This window comes from Periplaneta americana, chromosome 6, assembly GCF_040183065.1.
Source record: "Periplaneta americana isolate PAMFEO1 chromosome 6, P.americana_PAMFEO1_priV1, whole genome shotgun sequence".
Taxonomy (NCBI): domain Eukaryota; kingdom Metazoa; phylum Arthropoda; class Insecta; order Blattodea; family Blattidae; genus Periplaneta; species Periplaneta americana.
Genome location: NC_091122.1, coordinates 94,603,302 through 94,621,235, shown reverse-complemented (window position 1 = coordinate 94,621,235; position 17,934 = coordinate 94,603,302). Strand labels below are relative to the sequence as shown.

General features: G+C 35.9%; 2 protein-coding genes across 6 annotated transcripts in view; one reads left to right on the top strand and one right to left on the bottom strand.

The window, feature by feature from the left end:
• Positions 1-17,934, bottom strand: part of robo1 (roundabout 1) — a 670,252-nt gene that overhangs the window by 52,445 nt on the left and 599,873 nt on the right. For all 5 annotated transcript variants that reach the window (XM_069828459.1, XM_069828460.1, XM_069828458.1 and 2 more), the window contains exons 4-5: positions 12,790-12,943; positions 11,873-12,003 (exon numbers count right to left, since the gene is read on the bottom strand). In XM_069828459.1, coding sequence (XP_069684560.1) covers positions 11,873-12,003; positions 12,790-12,943 — 285 coding nt within the window. The remainder of the gene's footprint in view (positions 1-11,872; positions 12,004-12,789; positions 12,944-17,934) is intronic.
• LOC138701505 (uncharacterized) lies at positions 6,669-9,382 on the top strand. The gene is made up of 2 exons (XM_069828463.1): positions 6,669-6,921; positions 7,526-9,382. Exons 1-2 carry the CDS (start codon positions 6,767-6,769, stop codon positions 8,826-8,828), a joined length of 1,458 nt encoding a protein of 485 aa, XP_069684564.1. The 5' UTR covers positions 6,669-6,766; the 3' UTR covers positions 8,829-9,382.

Genomic DNA, 17,934 nt, shown 5'->3' with positions numbered 1-17,934 from the left:
GAAATTGACTACAAGAGGGACGCCAAGAGAAAACGTAGTTAGGTAAGGTAAGCTATAATGAATGTAATTATAATACACGACATCAAGGAGATCTTCATAGAAAATACGACTATTGTAATTACCCTTAATTTATTCTTAAACCAGACACAACCTGGCATTTTCATTGTCATATTCGTGTTCAGCATAATTCATTCCTTAATACAAGAAAGATTTCATCCATGTTGCAAATAAAAAAGTTAAAATGTGTTGTCCAGTGATTATTAGCATATTACCACAAAACTAAAACTAAGTACTCGTCAAATTATCATACTTATTCTACAAGAAGATATAGGTTACTATTTCTCTCCCACTAATTGAACCAAAGTGTAATATCGAATCTGTCTGAGGCATAGTTCTATAAAATTACTCGAATTTGATTACTAATTACAATCATGTAGGTCTAAAGAATGATTTTAGGTTTACAAAAAAGTGTAAAAACTATTTTTGCAAACATTTCTATAACAGAAAAATGGACTCTTAAGAATATTTTCCGCATTTTTAATGTTATAGTTAATCATATTTCATTTTGTAATGTACGCTGTTTAATATTTGTATATTATCTTAATATGCTTAATGTATATAATTTGAATTTCATGTTTCAAAGAACGGAAAGAACACTTCCGAGTTGTAAACTCTGGTTATTCGGGAGTGAGCTAATTATAAATTATTTAACTTTAAATTTTGTTTAAAAGAACTCAAAATTATTATTATTATTATTATTATTATTATTATTATTATTATTATTATTATTATTATTTCAGATGAGCCAGGCTTTACTGTCGTACATGAGTGTGGGTCTTGCCAAAATTCATAAGCTTTTATTCTTGTATATTTTTGCACTTTATTCGTTGTAAAAGTTTGATTGAGTACACGGCAGTAGAAACAGAAACTCAATAATAGTAAAAACGGCCTATTGATATATCCATAGATACTACACACGTGATATGACCACGTATGTTAACGCATGTATAAATAAACTTAACAAAAATTACTGATTGATTGACTCATTTGTTATTCCGTCCATTTGACACGCTCCATTTTTCTCCATGTCCAAATTTCAAATGCTTCTAGTCGCTTCTCTTCACTCCGTCGTAATGTCCATGTTTCTGCTCCATACAATGCCACACCCCACACAAAGCACTTCACTAGTCTCTTCCTTAGTTCTTTTTCCAGAGGTTCGCAGAACATGCTCCTTTTTCTATTAAAAGCTTCATTTGCCATAGTTGTTCACTTGCTCTACTACTTCATTTATTATTCGCACGTTTATCTTCCTTATTTTTCTTCAAACAACAATGGTCTTCGTCTTTTTTGAATTTGTATATACAAAAACATTTTGTTTCTTTCTTTCATTTTCCATTTAATTCTCACTCCAACCCTTCCATCGGCACAGTTTTGTGCTCGGAGTATATCTCTTAAGAAACACAAAATAAAGAACACACACTTACTCCGTATGAAAAGAAGCGAATCTCCGTTTTCCTATCGGGAATTGAACCCCTTCTCTGTTGGGTCTGTAGCCAAAAAAGTCACTATTTTAGCGATATGAACATTGACTTCTTAATTCTTAATTTATCAATGGAGTCTCTCGTTGTGGTTCAAGTAAGCGCATTTCTAGCAACAAATTCAGCGGACCCGCATTAGATTCCCAGCAGAAAATAAAGATTTATCTTTCTATCACTGGGACTTAGCTTCTGTCTTTGTCCAGTATTCCTTCTCAACTGTCTAAAAAGGTCATGTTTTACCATATGACCCTCCTACTTTTCGATGTCTGATGTTAATTCAGAATCTTTACATGAGTTAGGATAGAAGGGGTCAAAGGTTGACAAATGACGTTTATGTATCAATAGAACACACAGCCAGTAAGCGATCGTGTGGCTGGAAAGCAATTCACTTTGAAAAATGTCCCTATTTCTGTTATCAATCGTTTTAATACTACTTCATGACAACATAGGGAAAAGCGGTGTTGGCACTGTAGTGAGAATGCAGCCACGTGGTCGCCGGCTGTCTCGAGAGGGTGGGATCAACAGGGCCTGTGCGAGAACAATAAATTGTAAAAGAAAGAGTCAGTCGTAAAGAGAGAAGAAGAGCATCAATTGTTCAGTTCCTAACAGGTAACAACGTCATGATAATGGAACGACTTTGATCGCCGACGTTAATAAAAACAAAGAGATAAGCCAATATAAAAACGATAAAGACGCATAAATCAGAAAACATAAAATGAAACAATGTCTTACAGTTCCTAGTTCTGCAGTAAGAGAGGCGTAGGAACCTTTCCACATGCTACGACTCAGTGGAGCTTATCAATAACACCATCTTATAAAAAAACATTGGCTTAAATGAATACATTCACACGTGAAACGCAATCGAGACAATGTGACTATCGTCGGCCCGCCCTTGTCACTAGCAGCCCAGGAAGGTTCAACTGACATTCTGTATAGTACTGGAAATTTTACACAAAAGGTTTTATAAATATAAATAAGCTGTGCTAATCGGTGATGCGTTTGAGCCACATAGTAGCTCCACTCGGAAGCGCTAATAAGTGGCAATGTCAAGTTCTGATTAATCTTTGACTGAACTACTATAAAAAAGTGAACAGGCATTATATTCCTTAAAAAAATGAGGAATGGATCTAGTGCTATAAAATAAGAACGGACTGGTCCGGATTTCTGCATAATTTCAGAATTATTCGCGACGTCTAATAGTACCAAGAAGACTGCAAAGAATATTGACTGGCAAAACGCTATGGTAGTTCGGTTGGTAGAGCGCTGGCTTACGATAACCGCGGACCTGACTTCAAATCTCGACGATGACAGAGTTTAGTATTTGTGGTGGGCAAACCAAGATCATGAGAGTTATTCTCGGCGTTCTCCGATTTTACCTCATCATTCAGCCAACACTCTCCACAATTCCCCTTTCATTATTACCTCGATCTCGAAAAATAGACTATCGTCAGTAAATCAAGCTTTTCAGGTATAACTCCCTGTAAAGTTGATTTCAATAATTTCGAGGGAAAAATTGTTTCGGGGCCGAGCATCGAACTCGGGACCTTTGGTTAAACACATCAACGCTCTACCAACTGAGCTACCCGGGAACTCAACCAGACACCGATCCAATTTTTCCCTCTATATCCACAGACCTCAAAGTGGGCTGACAACCGTCAAGCAACCAACATTGAGTGCACACTAACTCTGTGTGACTTAAATTGTGGTTTTCTGTTAACGAACAGTGACATGCATTATGCAAATCAAGCTTTTCAGGTATAACTCCCTGTAAAGTTGATTTGAATAATTTCGAGAGAAAAATTGTTCCGGGGCCGGGCATCGAACCTGGGACCTTTGGTTAAACGTGCCAACGCTCTGGTACGTTTAATCAAAGGTCCCGGGTTCGATGCCCGGCCCCGGAACAATATTTACCTCGAAATTATTCAAACCATCGCCAGTGTTTAAGAGACGCCGAATCAGTCGTTTGCTACAATAGATGTTCCTCGAGGTTTGTTCAAAATTTGGTAAATGGCAGTGGCGTTGTGTTCGAGACGACTCATAGATTTGTATGAGTCATCGAAGTCCTCCAGTTCCTTACTTGCCTGACGGGGATATGACGACCCATATTAACTTAGTGGTACAGCAAATCACCACCAGAGATATACGAATATGATATACAGATTTGAAAGCTGGGGAGGAATTCGTAGTGTAATTGATAGTGCGACTGGCTTAGCCGGACAACATAGTCGGTACGCAACTCATTCCATCACGGGTGCACACAAAAAACTTCTTTGGGCTAAAGTCCTGTCCGAACACATCTGTATACCTCCAAAGTGTGAAATGTGTACTATCCAATGCTAGGTCTTCTCACCCCATGAATTTCCAGACCTACAGGTCTGCTTGTTATCACTGTCAGAGCTCACGATGTTAATGTCTCTAGTGTCTATTACGCCTGTTCATTACCTTTGTAATGCATGCGATGTTTAACTGATTTACATTTTCCCTTAGAACTGTAATTCTTTGCCTCTACTTTTATTTTGTGGTTTCTTAATGAGCTGCCTGTCAAAGGTCTTAGAAGACACAACTCAATAGCTTTTATTCTGTCGACTTATGTTGTGGTCGAAGTCTGTTTCTCGGATCCGTATAATTAAAGAAACAACCACAATTTCATTAAACTTTTAAAGTAGTATTACTAAAACAAAAATGTTCTTTTGATTGTGCAAAGTAAGTATTGGAATTTCTGCAGTGTAACTTGCGAGCAGGGCCTACTTGGATTATAATAATAATAATAATAATAACAATAATAATAATAATAATAATAATAATATTATTATTATTATCAGGATAAATAATCAGGTCATCAATTCATAGTAACAATTTATAATTAATGATGACTTCAGCTCATGAATTTTTCTTTAAATCAAACTTTTTTCGTAGATATTTTAACTATGCCCTCCGTAGTATCACTTAGAATTGTGATACTTTATCCTTTTTAATACCCATATTACTTGAGTATTGAGGATATGTTCTCTGCACGAATGAAAATCCTTCAATTTTTAGTGTGTTTCATAGTCAAATAGGATACTTGAGCAATAAAAAAATAAAATTTATATGTAACCATTTATCAATGTCAAATTATTTGTATATCACGTTCGAGATCTAAAGCAATAAAATTCAATTCATTTCCAATAAAAATTACACAGTCAAAATATGGTAGCCATTTTCACTAAAAATGTCCTGAAATGAAAAGTGAATAGATAAATAATTATTAAAACTGTAATAAAATGAAATAGAATTTAAGAAATGTTAATTCTCTGTTACTAATTAAACTTTACATTTGAAGAGTCCACTGCAAGAATGTTGGATGTCACTTTCTTGTCGAAAATGAACCAAGACTGTCAATGCATAGCTTAAGACATATAGAATGTACATACAGAGTTATATGGCATTAACACTGATAGTCGTTGTCCAGTAATGATCGGAAAATCACAGTTAAGCTTTGAGCGCTAAGCATTTCAAACTTTCAATTGCTTCTCCTGCAAAATGTATTCCAAATGACATCATCATTCTTACAGTGGACTCTTCGTTTAAATATACATCTCTCACACAGAAGAAAAAAAGAACGATTCTCACTTCTAAGGTGAATGCACCTTGGATTAAGAACCAATGGTTTAGAGCACATTGACTCTAAAAATTATCCCGAGTGTCTAAAATTGAAGCCTGGCATTTAAAAGATACCGTATTGGGATTACATTTTTCTGCTTTATAAGGCCACATGTTGTTACTAAATTTATTTCTAATCTTGAAAAGGTTTGTATTATTATTAAGAAGTTTTGACACCAAAACATTGCCTAAAGGCGGCTACAGGTTTAAAGAACATTGGCTATAGGATGATGTTAGTTGTTTACTTTACTAATGTACCTTCAGAATCGTATCGGAGGGAGCTCTGTTCATTTGAAGTTAAATGGTTGCGAATTTTGTATTGTTTACTGCATTCTAATAGGTTATTTCGACACAGCATGCCTATGTTCTCTTTAAAAAGTAGGCTAAACATTTCGTACGGAGTTCAGTTGTGATCTAGCAAAGGTACTGTGAATATGTATTAAAATGCCGCCAATAAAATCTGTAACTTTGTCTATGCTTGTAAAAGACTTTGGAAATCACTATTTTTCAGTCAAGGAGGAAAATATATTATGTTGTAAAGTTTGTAAGTTAGAGATGAAAGTTAATAAGCATCGTGATTTATAAAAACCATAATGACTATAAAAGACACATTGAACATCTGAAATTGTTTAGTGATTAGATTTCAGATCAATCCACTTTTTATTATGACTTGTGTTTGATGTTGATATGTGCGAATATTCCGTTTCATAAATTTGACAATCCCCCATTTTAAACACTTCATTGAAAAGTATACGTCCAAGAAATTGCTAACTCTTACAACCATGCGTACGCAATACTTACCTTCGTGTTAAGAAATAACTTCAAATTCTATACGATCAGCTATTGATAACAATGAAAGGGTTAAACTAAAACTGAAGAGTGTTCTTGAAAAAAAATCCTGCACAAGCTATTCAAAATTCTGTGAAGTGTAATATGAATTAAATAGTGAACAGACACAAGATAATACACAACAACATTATAATAAATGTAAACTATTTCAAAATGTCGCACCCATAACATCGAAAAAAAAACACGTTTATATTTGACAATTTACGAATGTACACCGTTGTACATTGCAACAAAATTAGTAACAAAATACATCATTCATTTTATTTAAAATATCACCATGGTATCATTGAAAAATCGATAGTGATACTTGTGATGCAGTTGGAGTTCTTCTCGGAGTTTTCCTGTTTTCCCCATATTAGGCATCTCCATTACTATTTCTCCATTTCGTCATCATCCCATAGAATTCTCCGATCGCCGGCTGGCGACGCACGGAGGGGACTGACCTAAGGACGAAACGGGGTTGCCTGCTCGAAATCTGGGTACGCAGCGAACCTTAGTGTAGTCAGCCGGTGTGGGTTTGAGAATGTGCCTAGCTTGTGGGTTAGCGCAATAGGCTCCGTGCGTATAGCACTTTGCTGCTACAGGCGGACACTACGAGAACTACTTGTAGGCTTGTCTTCAACAGCTGTGTGTGATCTGTGTTGACAGCCGACTGCTGGAAGATTCGAGTAGGAGTGATTTTATACGCATTTATTTAATCTTTCATAAAGTGTTGCCTTTAGATTGCTATTTTAAAAATGTCAAAGCGGTCCAGCAAAATTATGTGCTGTGTTTTTAGCTGTAATAATAGATATTGTAATACAGAGCAAAATGTGAAGTTTTATAGTTTTCCATCACGACCCCACGAAATGGATTTGAAAAGACGGTGGATAATAGCAGTAAATCGGAAAGAGTGAGTTTAAATTAAGTATTTGGGATTGAAGTATTTTAATTAATACCTAATTAAGGTTTTACAGAACTTAACGTAATCGAGGATTTTACAATAAACCTACAGTAACTATTGCATGCAAATAATCACGTTAATGTTATACTTACAAAATAAGCAGCTGTAGGCCAATTTGTAAACACATCATAATAGTAGGGCGCATTGTATTCAGTAATTATGGCAAAGTCTTTATGATAGCCTGTATTATATAATTACAGAAATAGGCCTATATGAGAAATACGGAAAAATAGTATCATTACATACATACTTTACAATTACAGAATCATATTATGAATATAGAAGGAATTACAAATACAGAAAAATAATATAAATAAAAGTACATTACAATATTGTAATAGTCCTAAAGATATATCATTACGAAGACATATAACAAAAAATAATTTATACTCATTACAACAGAAATTACAAAACATTTAATAGAAACCAAAGCTACATTTTATGAAATCTATTTGAAGTGATTTTCTAAATATCATCTGCCTTTATAGTTTTGTCAAACATTAAACAATATGTTTACATTAATATGTCACATTTACACGAATTATTTTTATAGGGCAGACGGCACTTTATGGACACCTTCCAAATCATCTAGAATCTGTAGCGAACATTTCATAGGAGGGTGTAAATCTCAAAATCCTGCTAGTCCAGCATATGTTCCAAGCATCTTTCCTGAATGTTACAAAAGGGAGTCAACAGGAACAGACTCTCTCAACAGATTTAAAAGACTGAAGAAAAGAACTGAAATAATTTCACAGCCGGATACATCAGACCCTTTGGAAGATAGTGCGTCTATCCTAGTGACCACCAAAACTGATGCCCAAACTCAGACAGATAGAAATTATGACAAAGAAAGCAAGTTTGAATTCAGTTGTATGGTGGATGGAAACAATGTCAGCACACAAGCATGCATATCAGCCTTCCACGCATTGTATGCCAAACCTAAGTGTTCCAGTAAACTGTCTGGGTCTGACTCCCCATATGAAAAAAGAGGATTTTTTGGTTATAGTTCAATTTCTGATGAATCACAATTAAATGTCCTGGCTGGTGTTAACACAGAAATTTTTAATTTATTTTTGAACTTACTGTCAGACAGTACCCAGCGTAAAATTAGTAAAGAAAATAAACTTTTAATATTCTTAATGAAAATGAAGTTAGCCTTGCCATTTGCTGCCCTTGCTGTAATTTTCAATGTTCACCGTAGTACTATTTCTAGAATATTCCAATCTGTTTTACCTACACTTGCACAAGCAACTAAAAACTTTGTTTTCTGGCCTAGCAAAGATACTGTTAATGCAACATTGCCTACTGTGTTTAAAGATAATTATCCGAATTGTAGAGCTATTATTGACTGCACTGAAATTAAAACAGAACAACCTCCTGAAATCAGTCAGCGTGTATATATGTACTCTAACTATAAGTCTGCATATACTGCAAAAGTTCTTATTGGAATTGCGCCTTGTGGTATAGTAACATTTATTTCCAAATGTTATGGAGGTAGAGCCAGTGACAGTTTTATCACAAATGACTGTGGAATTTTGAAACTGATAGAACCAGGAGATCAAATTATGGCAGATAAAGGTTTTCCCGGAATAAAAACTGTATTGGAGGAGAGCAATGCAATTTTGGTAATGCCACCCTTTATGAATGAAGGTCACTTAACACCTGATCAAGTTGATGATACTTATAATATTGCTAGTGTGCGGATCCACGTTGAACGCTGCATTCAAAGAGTGAAAGTGTATAATATACTTCAAAAATGTCCAAGTGAACTATTACATTGTATTGATGACATTGTGCACATGTGTTGTGTTATGACTAATGTACAGCCTCCATTGATTTCTGAAGATCATTGTTAGAACGGTATGCCAGTTCTTTTAAATAGTGTGTGAAGTAAAACTGTTGCAACTTTTCAATACAGCCCTTCAGGAACATATCATTTCTTTGAATTTCTATAAGAATGGAAATATGATTCTCTGTATAAATGAAAAAATCACAGAAATCAACGCCACAACAGTACATCAGCAGTTGACACTGAGTGAAATATGTATGACTTTGTTTTAGTTCCAAATTTCCTCGTGAATTTTTTATAATATAGGATACATTAATGTCCCCAATCTCACCGACAATGGGTTTTTCCTTACATGAAATAGGACATTTAATTTCTAATACTCTTTCTGGCTTACCATTCATCATTACTATCCCATCAGGACTAGCACACAACCAAGGTTGGGTTAAGTGAATGATAAGACCACAACCAGCAACTGTTCTGTCATATGAATTTGTGTATTTGTCAAGTGCAGTTTTTTCTAATTTACTTCCAAAAGTTACATTCCTAAGACCCCTACCATGAAGCAATTTTGGGTTCATGAGGGTATTTACCAGCTTCTCATGATCTTTTTTTCTAGTTTTAATTGAAAGTGCCCTACTCGCAGAAATCCTTATTTTTCTTTCTTTAAACCATAAGTCTGATTTTGATTGATCCAAGGTTTTTACACAAATTTCAGTTGCTCTGGTCTTATCAATTAGGACATGATTATCATAAAAATCATTTTCTAATGCAGAAATGTTGCTACTACATTCATTAATTATTATAGGCCTAGTTTCTTGTTTCATTAATAATGTTGTGATTAGCCCTTTACATGCATTATTCTCAACAATAGCTGTGATATCTGTTATTAAATGTCCCAGCAGTTCATTGACAACTTTAAGTGATTCTGATTTTTTCTCTTCGTTTAAAATTTTTGTCAGTATACATGGGGTTTTCAGTGCAGGAATTTCAATTGCTTCAACTTCAAGCCTCTGCTTTTTTTTGGGAAAAAGTTCTTCTAATCTCTTCCCCTGCTATATTTCTCTTTCCCCGCATTTGAGATATGGGGTCGAGACCATTCGCAGGGCTGATCAGTTCGCGAAGTGATGCGTTCGGAGTTAACTGCATAAACAACAGCGGAAATGTGTTTACACTTTCCTGACGATCCAGCAGGACATTCGCAGGAACTATTAGTCGCTTCTCTAGCAGCATTAACCTACGATAACATGAGGTCGTCTTTTTAAGTCAGCACCGTTTAATGTATAAATTAACATCAATCACAAATAGTAATAATACATAAATAACTACGTTACCTCTATGGTGACATGATAAGGTTTCAGGCTAACTGATGTCTGTCTTATTACATTTGCAGTTATTACACTCTTGCAAATTCCAGCGAAATATTTTTCTTGTAAATTTAATACATGACCACTTTCTGCAAGTAAACGACCTTTCTTAGAAGAATTTGGCCGATTATTGTCATAGAAAATACTTTGAAATCCCACTGTTATTATTAAATCTGCCATGGCAGTACACTGTGAGATGACAGCTGATGCTCGCGCGGTAGTACGCAAGAACTTACAATTTTCGCCACTCAGAGCGCGGTGGTGCATTTCTCCCTGCAACGCACGGAGCCTATAGATCGTAACAGGCCGCAGTGCTGGGCCATAGTGCCCCCCCCTCCTCCCGTACATTCCATTCTATTCCCTGTATCATCTCGAGTTGATGTAAACAACACGACGTAGGTTCGGTATCCGAACTTCCATCCCTACTTATAATCTTCAGAACCATTTACTTACTTACTTACAAATGGCTTTTAAGGAACCCGGGTGTTCGTTGCCGCCCTCACATAAGCGCGCGATCGGTCTCTATACTGAGCAAAATTAATCCACTCCTTAGCATCATATCCCACCTCCATCAAATCCATTTTAATATTATCCTCCCATCTACGTTTTGACCTCCCCAAAGGTCTTTTTCCCTCAGGTCCTCCAACTAACACTTTAATGCATTTCTGGATTCACCCATACGTCAGGATCACCTATCGTAACTTAATTTATTTTCTACATTCAAAAGTAAATGCAGGCCTATGTATATTAAACATTAAAAATTCTAGTCACTTTCCAGTGATTAAAAACATTTGCATAAATTGAAAGAATTCTTAAGTGCTCTCATCTCTCTATATTCTGATAAACTGATACCCACTCATTCAAAAAATTATCTTATGTTCAAACAAGAGAAACGATCGGGGCAGAAAAGGGTATCAGATGATAGACAACATCAAGACGGATCTTAAAAGTACACCAAGAGGAAGAGAGAAAGACAGAAAATAGAGAAGATTGGAGAATGCTGGGATGGTAATGAAAGACCTACCATTGGGCAGATAACTATGAATGAATTGAAGAACGAATTTCATAGTAAATGTATGTAGACTATATTAAACATAAAAAAATTCTAGTCATTTTCTATTGATTAAAACACATTTAGATAAGTTGAAAGAATTCTTAAGTGCTCCCAGCTCTATGTTCTGTTATTGTCAAACATTATTTTCTACTTTCCAATGAATAAACACTGGCTTTCTTTGTTATAAAGTTAAACAATTACCATTGCTATTATTATTATTATTTTTATTATTATTATTATTATTATTATTATTATTATTATTATTATTATTGCTACTAGTATTAATTTACGTACTGCCTTCCAGAATGGAGAAGGATGGAGCATGTGAAATGGACAGACAGAGTAAGAAACGAAGCTGTGTTGGGAAGAATGGATGAAGAAAGAATGATGCTGAAACTGATCAGGAAGAGGAAAAGGAATTGGCTGGGTCACTGGTTGAGAAGAAACTGCCTGCTGAAGGATGCACTGGAAGGAATGATGAACGGAAGAAGAGTTCGTGGCAGAATAAGATATCAGATGATAGACGACATTAAGATATATGGATCATATGCGGAGACAAAAAGGAAGGCAGAAAATAGAAAAGACTGGAGAATGCTGGGTTTGGAGTGAAAGACCTGCCGTTGGGCAGAACATTATGAATGAATGCCTTGTAGATTGGTAATGTACTGAGTCTCACAGCAGTCTGCTACTCACCATGCACGGTGAGCGTGGCCGGGTCACTCTCGCGCAACCCCACCATGTTCTGCGCCACGCACTGGTACTTGCCCTCGTCGCCCGGTCGCACGTCGGCGATCATCAGGTTGCCCCCGTCCACCACACGTACCCTGCAACCCGCATAAACGCAAATCTTCGCTCAGCTTCTTGCGTTACACAATCAGTCAAGAAAAGAGTAACTCTGGCAATAGTGCAAAACCTCATATGTCCTCAGAACGATCTCAGGACTTACAAGGATTTGTACTATTGCCAACGGTAATTGGTTGTCCAATTCATTCTGTGTGCCAAAATTTGAACATCGCTTCAAAAGGTCTGGATATGAGAAACAACTACAGTAGACCCTAATATGAGTTGAAGGGTTTTATTCTAAGTTATAATTGTTTTAACTTATCTGTTTTTTTTATTTCAGGCTTCAAAAAACTAAAAACGATATTTTTGTGACAAATAATATCTACCTAAATGATAGCTATAAGAGAGGTGCTGTGGTTCAAGGCATACTGTCAGATCAGATTTAGTTGACAACACTTGAAAGACGTCTGATATAAGAGTTCGAATCTTACAAAATGTGACCCGTTGCGCAAAAAAGTACCTGAAGTCGTGAAAGGAAATTTTACAGGAGAATAAAATAACGAATTTGCGGTGTAAAAACTGCATTTCTATATTTTAACATCTTGCGCTACCTGTAGGCATTTTTACATACTAAACTAGGACGTAGTTTTACACAGTGCTTCTTAAATACCTAATGCGGTTGCCAAGTATCACAGTTTGAGAATCTATGAATTAAGAAATATTATAGCCTCATTTCAGAACGGGACAGAGACAAAATGCATTACGTAGATTTTGTTCAATCATATTTGCGAAATATACGTTATCAAGAGGTGTCTGTTTTCTGTTACCTCTTGGAAGCCTCTAGGTCGATGGTCTGGCCGTTCTTGCGCCACGCCAGGCTGGGCTCGGGGTGCCCCTTGGGGGGCCCGCACTCCAGCAGGGCTGTCTCCCCCGCCGCCACGCGCGTGTCTTTTGGCACAGGACGGAATTCATCGCGCAGTACTGAAACACAAGAAAGTCACTATGGATACAAACCCAGGACATAAACACAAAATATATATCATACCGAAGACAAATATTTATTGAAATATGCACTCGTAATCCTAAAGACACACTTTACTAAATAACATGTACAGTTTCTTTATTAAGCTGTTAAAGACTGTGTTTAACCAGAGTTGTTATGAATAATACTGCAATTTCTTTGGCGCAAATGTTTACGATTATGTCCCCAGCGAATAGGGATTATAAGGAATGGACACTGAGCGAATTTTCCTGTGTTTTGTTTCTCTGTGCGTCGGCGTTTAGTTCCAATTTCAAGCGCTAGAGATTAGTGTAATCTAACACACGCTAAGATAATAACTGAGAATAGAACTGAGACACAGGATCCAAACATCGCCTACCTTATTGCATAATCCAGTAACGCTTTGCTTCAAATAAATTCAAGTTAACAGCTTTTCCTTATTTCTCAGCGACAAACTAGTTGTAATAATAATTTTTTATATTTTATATATAATAAATTATATTATAAAATAATATAATACATTATAAAATTATGTATCAAATTACGTATCAAATACGTTTAATATTTGTATACAATATAATATAGGTATATGGTTTTACTTCTCATAGGAGTTTTGTTTTTCCATTTTCAGCGCTATCGAATCATTACATATTTTAATTGTTCTGAGGTCTAGTCTCAACTCTCATTATAAAGGAACTCTAGAGTCTAGACATTACAGTTAATGATGGATTTATTATTTCATCGGTCCAATTTATTTTATTTGAACACATAATGTACCTAGATGTATTAATTGTATGTGTTATATTTTCGCTGTGTCGACTGCTAGCTGGTGTGATGTCAGTGCCAACTCCTGGGAGAAAGCAGAATCTCACGCTCAAACTGGTTTGAAGGTCATTGAAATTAGTTCTACTACATCAAAGGTACCGACGCGAAGTGTGCATACTGTATAATTATCTATACGCTGATGTCCCTTCATACCACGTGTATAATTTTTAACGAGAAAAGAGACAGCATTTTTAATGTTCCTACACATACTCTATTAAAATATTTTAGAAAATATTAAAGACATTTTTGTGGAATTTTTAAACTTTCCATGTGTTTATATTTAGAAGATTTTTATCCGGGTTTACAGCGTGTATATGCACTTACTACATCCAAAGATTCAGAACTATTCATAGATTCCACGGTAACACACTGGGTGATAATTATTTCCTTACCGCGAAGCGGCCACTTGACACTCGGAAGCAACGATCCCAAGCGCCGGAAATGCAGTAAACAAAAAGGTAACAAGGTGTGCAGTCATTTGGTCTCTGTAGTGAACAGTATGTTCAGTAAGAAACCAGCAAAGAGCTCACATTAGAAGATATGCTGTTCTTACAATGTCAATTTCAAATCATTTCGTACAAAATTTAATTTTATGACCCATGGTTATTATATTTTTTTTCTTTGTTTTCATCAATACTATCACCTCTCAGAATATTGCATTTTTTAAATGGGAATCACATTGAGTATCTCCTATATGTTAATGAACAATTAGGCCTACTCATATCTCGAAAAATATTGATTTTAGGACCCATGTTTATTAAGTTTTTTTTTCTCGTTTTGATGAATACTTCCATCTCTCAGAATATTGAATTTCTTAATGCAAATTACATTGAGCATCTCCTATGATATTTTAATATTCATTTTTGTGGTTCCGATAAGTTAAAATTCGCAATTTTTATTCACATGTTTGTACAATAAGAAAATCTGAAAAAAGTACAAGTCTCCAGGTATCGATCAAATTCCAGCAGAATTATTACAAGAGGGTGGAAGCGCATTATTTAGCGACATGTAAAAGCTTATACTTCCTATTTGGGAAAAGAAAATTTTACCAGAAAAATGGAAGGAGTCCATAATTGTACCTATTTTTAAGAAGGGGGACAAGACTAACTGTAGTAACTTTCGAGGAATATCACTTTTGTTGACCTCGTACAAACTTTGTCCAATATTCTTTTGAGAAGATAACTCTGCATGCAGATAAAATTATTGGGGATCATCAATGTGGTTGTAGGCGTAATAGATCGACTACAGATCAGATTTTTTGTATTCGACAGATACTGGAGAAAAATGGGAGTATAAGGATACAGTACATCAGCTATTCATAGATTTCAAAAAGGCATATGACTCTGTTAGAGAGACGTTTTATATAATATTCTTATAGAAGTTGGTATTCCCAAGAAACTAGTTCGATTAATTGAAATGTGACTCAGTGAAATGTACAGCAGAGTCCGTATAGGCCAGTTTCTATCTGATGCTTTTCCTTCACTGTAGGTTAAAAGCAAACAGATTAACTATCACCTTTACTTTTTAACTGCGCTCTAGAATATGCCATTAGGAAGTTCAGGATAACAGAGGGGGTTTGGAATTGAACGGGTTACACAAGCTTCTTGTCTATACGGATGACGTGAATATGTTAGGAGAAAATACACAAACGATTAGGGAAAACACGGAAATTTTACTTGAAGCAAGTAAAGCGATAGGTTTGGAAGTAAATCCCGACAAGATAAAGTATATGATTATGTCTCGTGGCCAGAATATTGTACGAAATGGAATATAAAAATTGGTAATTTATCCTTCGAAGAGGTGGAAAAATTGAAATATCTTGGAGCAACAGTAACAAATATAAATGACACTCGGAAGGAAATTAATCGCAGAATAAATACGGGAAATGCGTTTTATTATTCGGTTGAAAAGCTTTTGTCATCTAGTCTGCCGTCAAAAAGTCTGAAAGTTAGAATTTATAAAACAGTTTTATTACCTGTTGTTCTGTATGGTTGTGAAACTTGGACTCTCACTTTGAGAGAGGAAGAGAGGTTAAGGTTCTTAGGAAAATATTTGTGGCTAAGAGAGATTAAGTTACAGGAGAATGGAGAAACTTACACAACGCAGAACTGCACGCATTGTATTCTTCACCTGACATAATTAGGAACATTAAATCCAGACGTTTGAGATGGGCAGGGCATGTAGCACGTATGGGCGAATCCAGAAGTGCATATAGTGTGTTAGTCGGAGGCCGGAGGTAAAAAGACCATTGGGGAGGCCGAGACGTATATGGGAGGATGATATTAAAATGGATTTGAGGGAGGTGGGATATGATGATAGAGACTGGATTAATCTTGCACAGGATAGGGACCGTTGGCGGGCTTATGTGAGAGCAGCAATGAACCTACGTGTTCCTTAAAAGCCATTTGTAAGTAAGTAATTAATAATAATAATAATAATAATAATAATAATAATAATAATAACTGGCGGGTCTGTAATTTAACCACAAGCTGATTAAAGCAAACCTATAGCAGCGACATGATTCTGATGCGACTCGTTCCTTGGTCGCATAGTAGGCCTACATACTTACTTACAAATGGCTTTTAAGGAACCCGAAGGTTCATTGCCGCCCGCCAGCGGTCCCTATCCTGTGCAAGATTAATCCAGTCTCTATCATCATACCCCACCTCCCTCAAATCCATTTTAATATTATCCTCCCATCTACGTCTCGGCCTCCCTAAAGGTCTTTTTCCCTCCGGTCTCCCAACTAACACTCTATATGCATTTCTGGATTCGCCCATACGTGCTACATGCCCTGCCCATCTCAAACGTCTGGATTTAATGTTCCTAATTATGTCAGATGAAGAATACAATGCCTGCAGTTCTGTGTTGTGTAACTTTCTCCATTCTCCTGTAACTTCATCCCGCTTAGCCCCAAATATTTTCCTTAGCACCTTATTCTCAAACACCCTGAACCTATGTTCCTCTCTTAGAGTGAGAGTCCAAGTTTCACAACCATACAGAAGAACCGGTAATATAACTGTTTTATAAATTCTAACTTTCAGATTTTTGGACAGCAGACTGGATGATAAGAGCTTCTCAACCGAATAATAACACGCATTTCCCATATTTATTCTGCGTTTAATTTCCTCCCGAGTGTCATATATATTTGTTACTTTTGCTCCAAGATATTTGAATTTTTCCACCTCTTCGAAGGATAAATCTCCAATTTTTATATTTCCATTTCGTACAATATTCTGGTCACGAGACATAATCATATACTTTGTCTTTCGGGATTTACTTCCAAACCGATCGCTCTACTTGCTTCAAGTAAAATTTCCGTGTTTTCCCTAATCGTTTGTGTATTTTCTCCTAACATATTCACGTCATCCGCATAGACAAGAAGCTGATGTAACCCGTTCAATTCCAAACCCTGCCTGTTATCCTGAACTTTCCTAATGGCATATTCTAGAGCGAAGTTAAAAAGTAAAGGTGATAGTGCATCTCCCTGCTTTAGCCCGCAGTGAATTGGAAAAGCATCAGATAGAAAGTGACCTATACGGACTCTGCTGTATGTTTCACTGAGACACATTTTAATTAATCGAACTAGTTTCTTGGGAATACCAAATTCAATAAGAATATCATATAATACTTCCCTCTTAACCGAGTCGTAAGCCTTTTTGAAATCTATGAATAACTGATGTACTGTACCCTTATACTCCCATTTTTTCTCCATTATCTGTCGAATACAAAAAATCTGATCAATAGTCGATCTATTACGCCGAAAACCACACTGATGATCCCCAATAATTTCATCTACGTACGGAGTTAATCTTCTCAAAAGAATATTGGACAAAATTTTGTACGACGTCAACAAAAGTGATATTCCTCGAAAGTTACCACAGTTGGTTTTGTCCCCCTTCTTAAAAATAGGTACAATTATGGACTCCTTCCATTGTTCTGGTACAATTTCCTTTTCCCAAATAGCAAGTACAAGTTTATAAATTTCGCTATATAATGCACTTCCACCCTCTTGTATTAATTCTGCTGGAATTTGATCGATACCTGGAGACTTGTACTTTTTCAGATTTTCTATCGCAATTTCGACTTCTGAAAGCGTGGGTTCGGGTATAAATGGCTCAGCAGTTTGTATTTCAATTTCGTCCCG

Excerpts from the sequence above, each read along its gene's own strand:
- LOC138701505 (XM_069828463.1), top strand. The coding sequence starts at position 6,767 with ATGTCAAAGCGGTCCAGCAAAATTATGTGCTGTGTTTTTAGCTGTAAT. Across the intron at positions 6,922-7,525 it reads ATAGCAGTAAATCGGAAAGA|GGCAGACGGCACTTTATGGA; the intron begins GTGAGTTTAAAT and ends TTATTTTTATAG.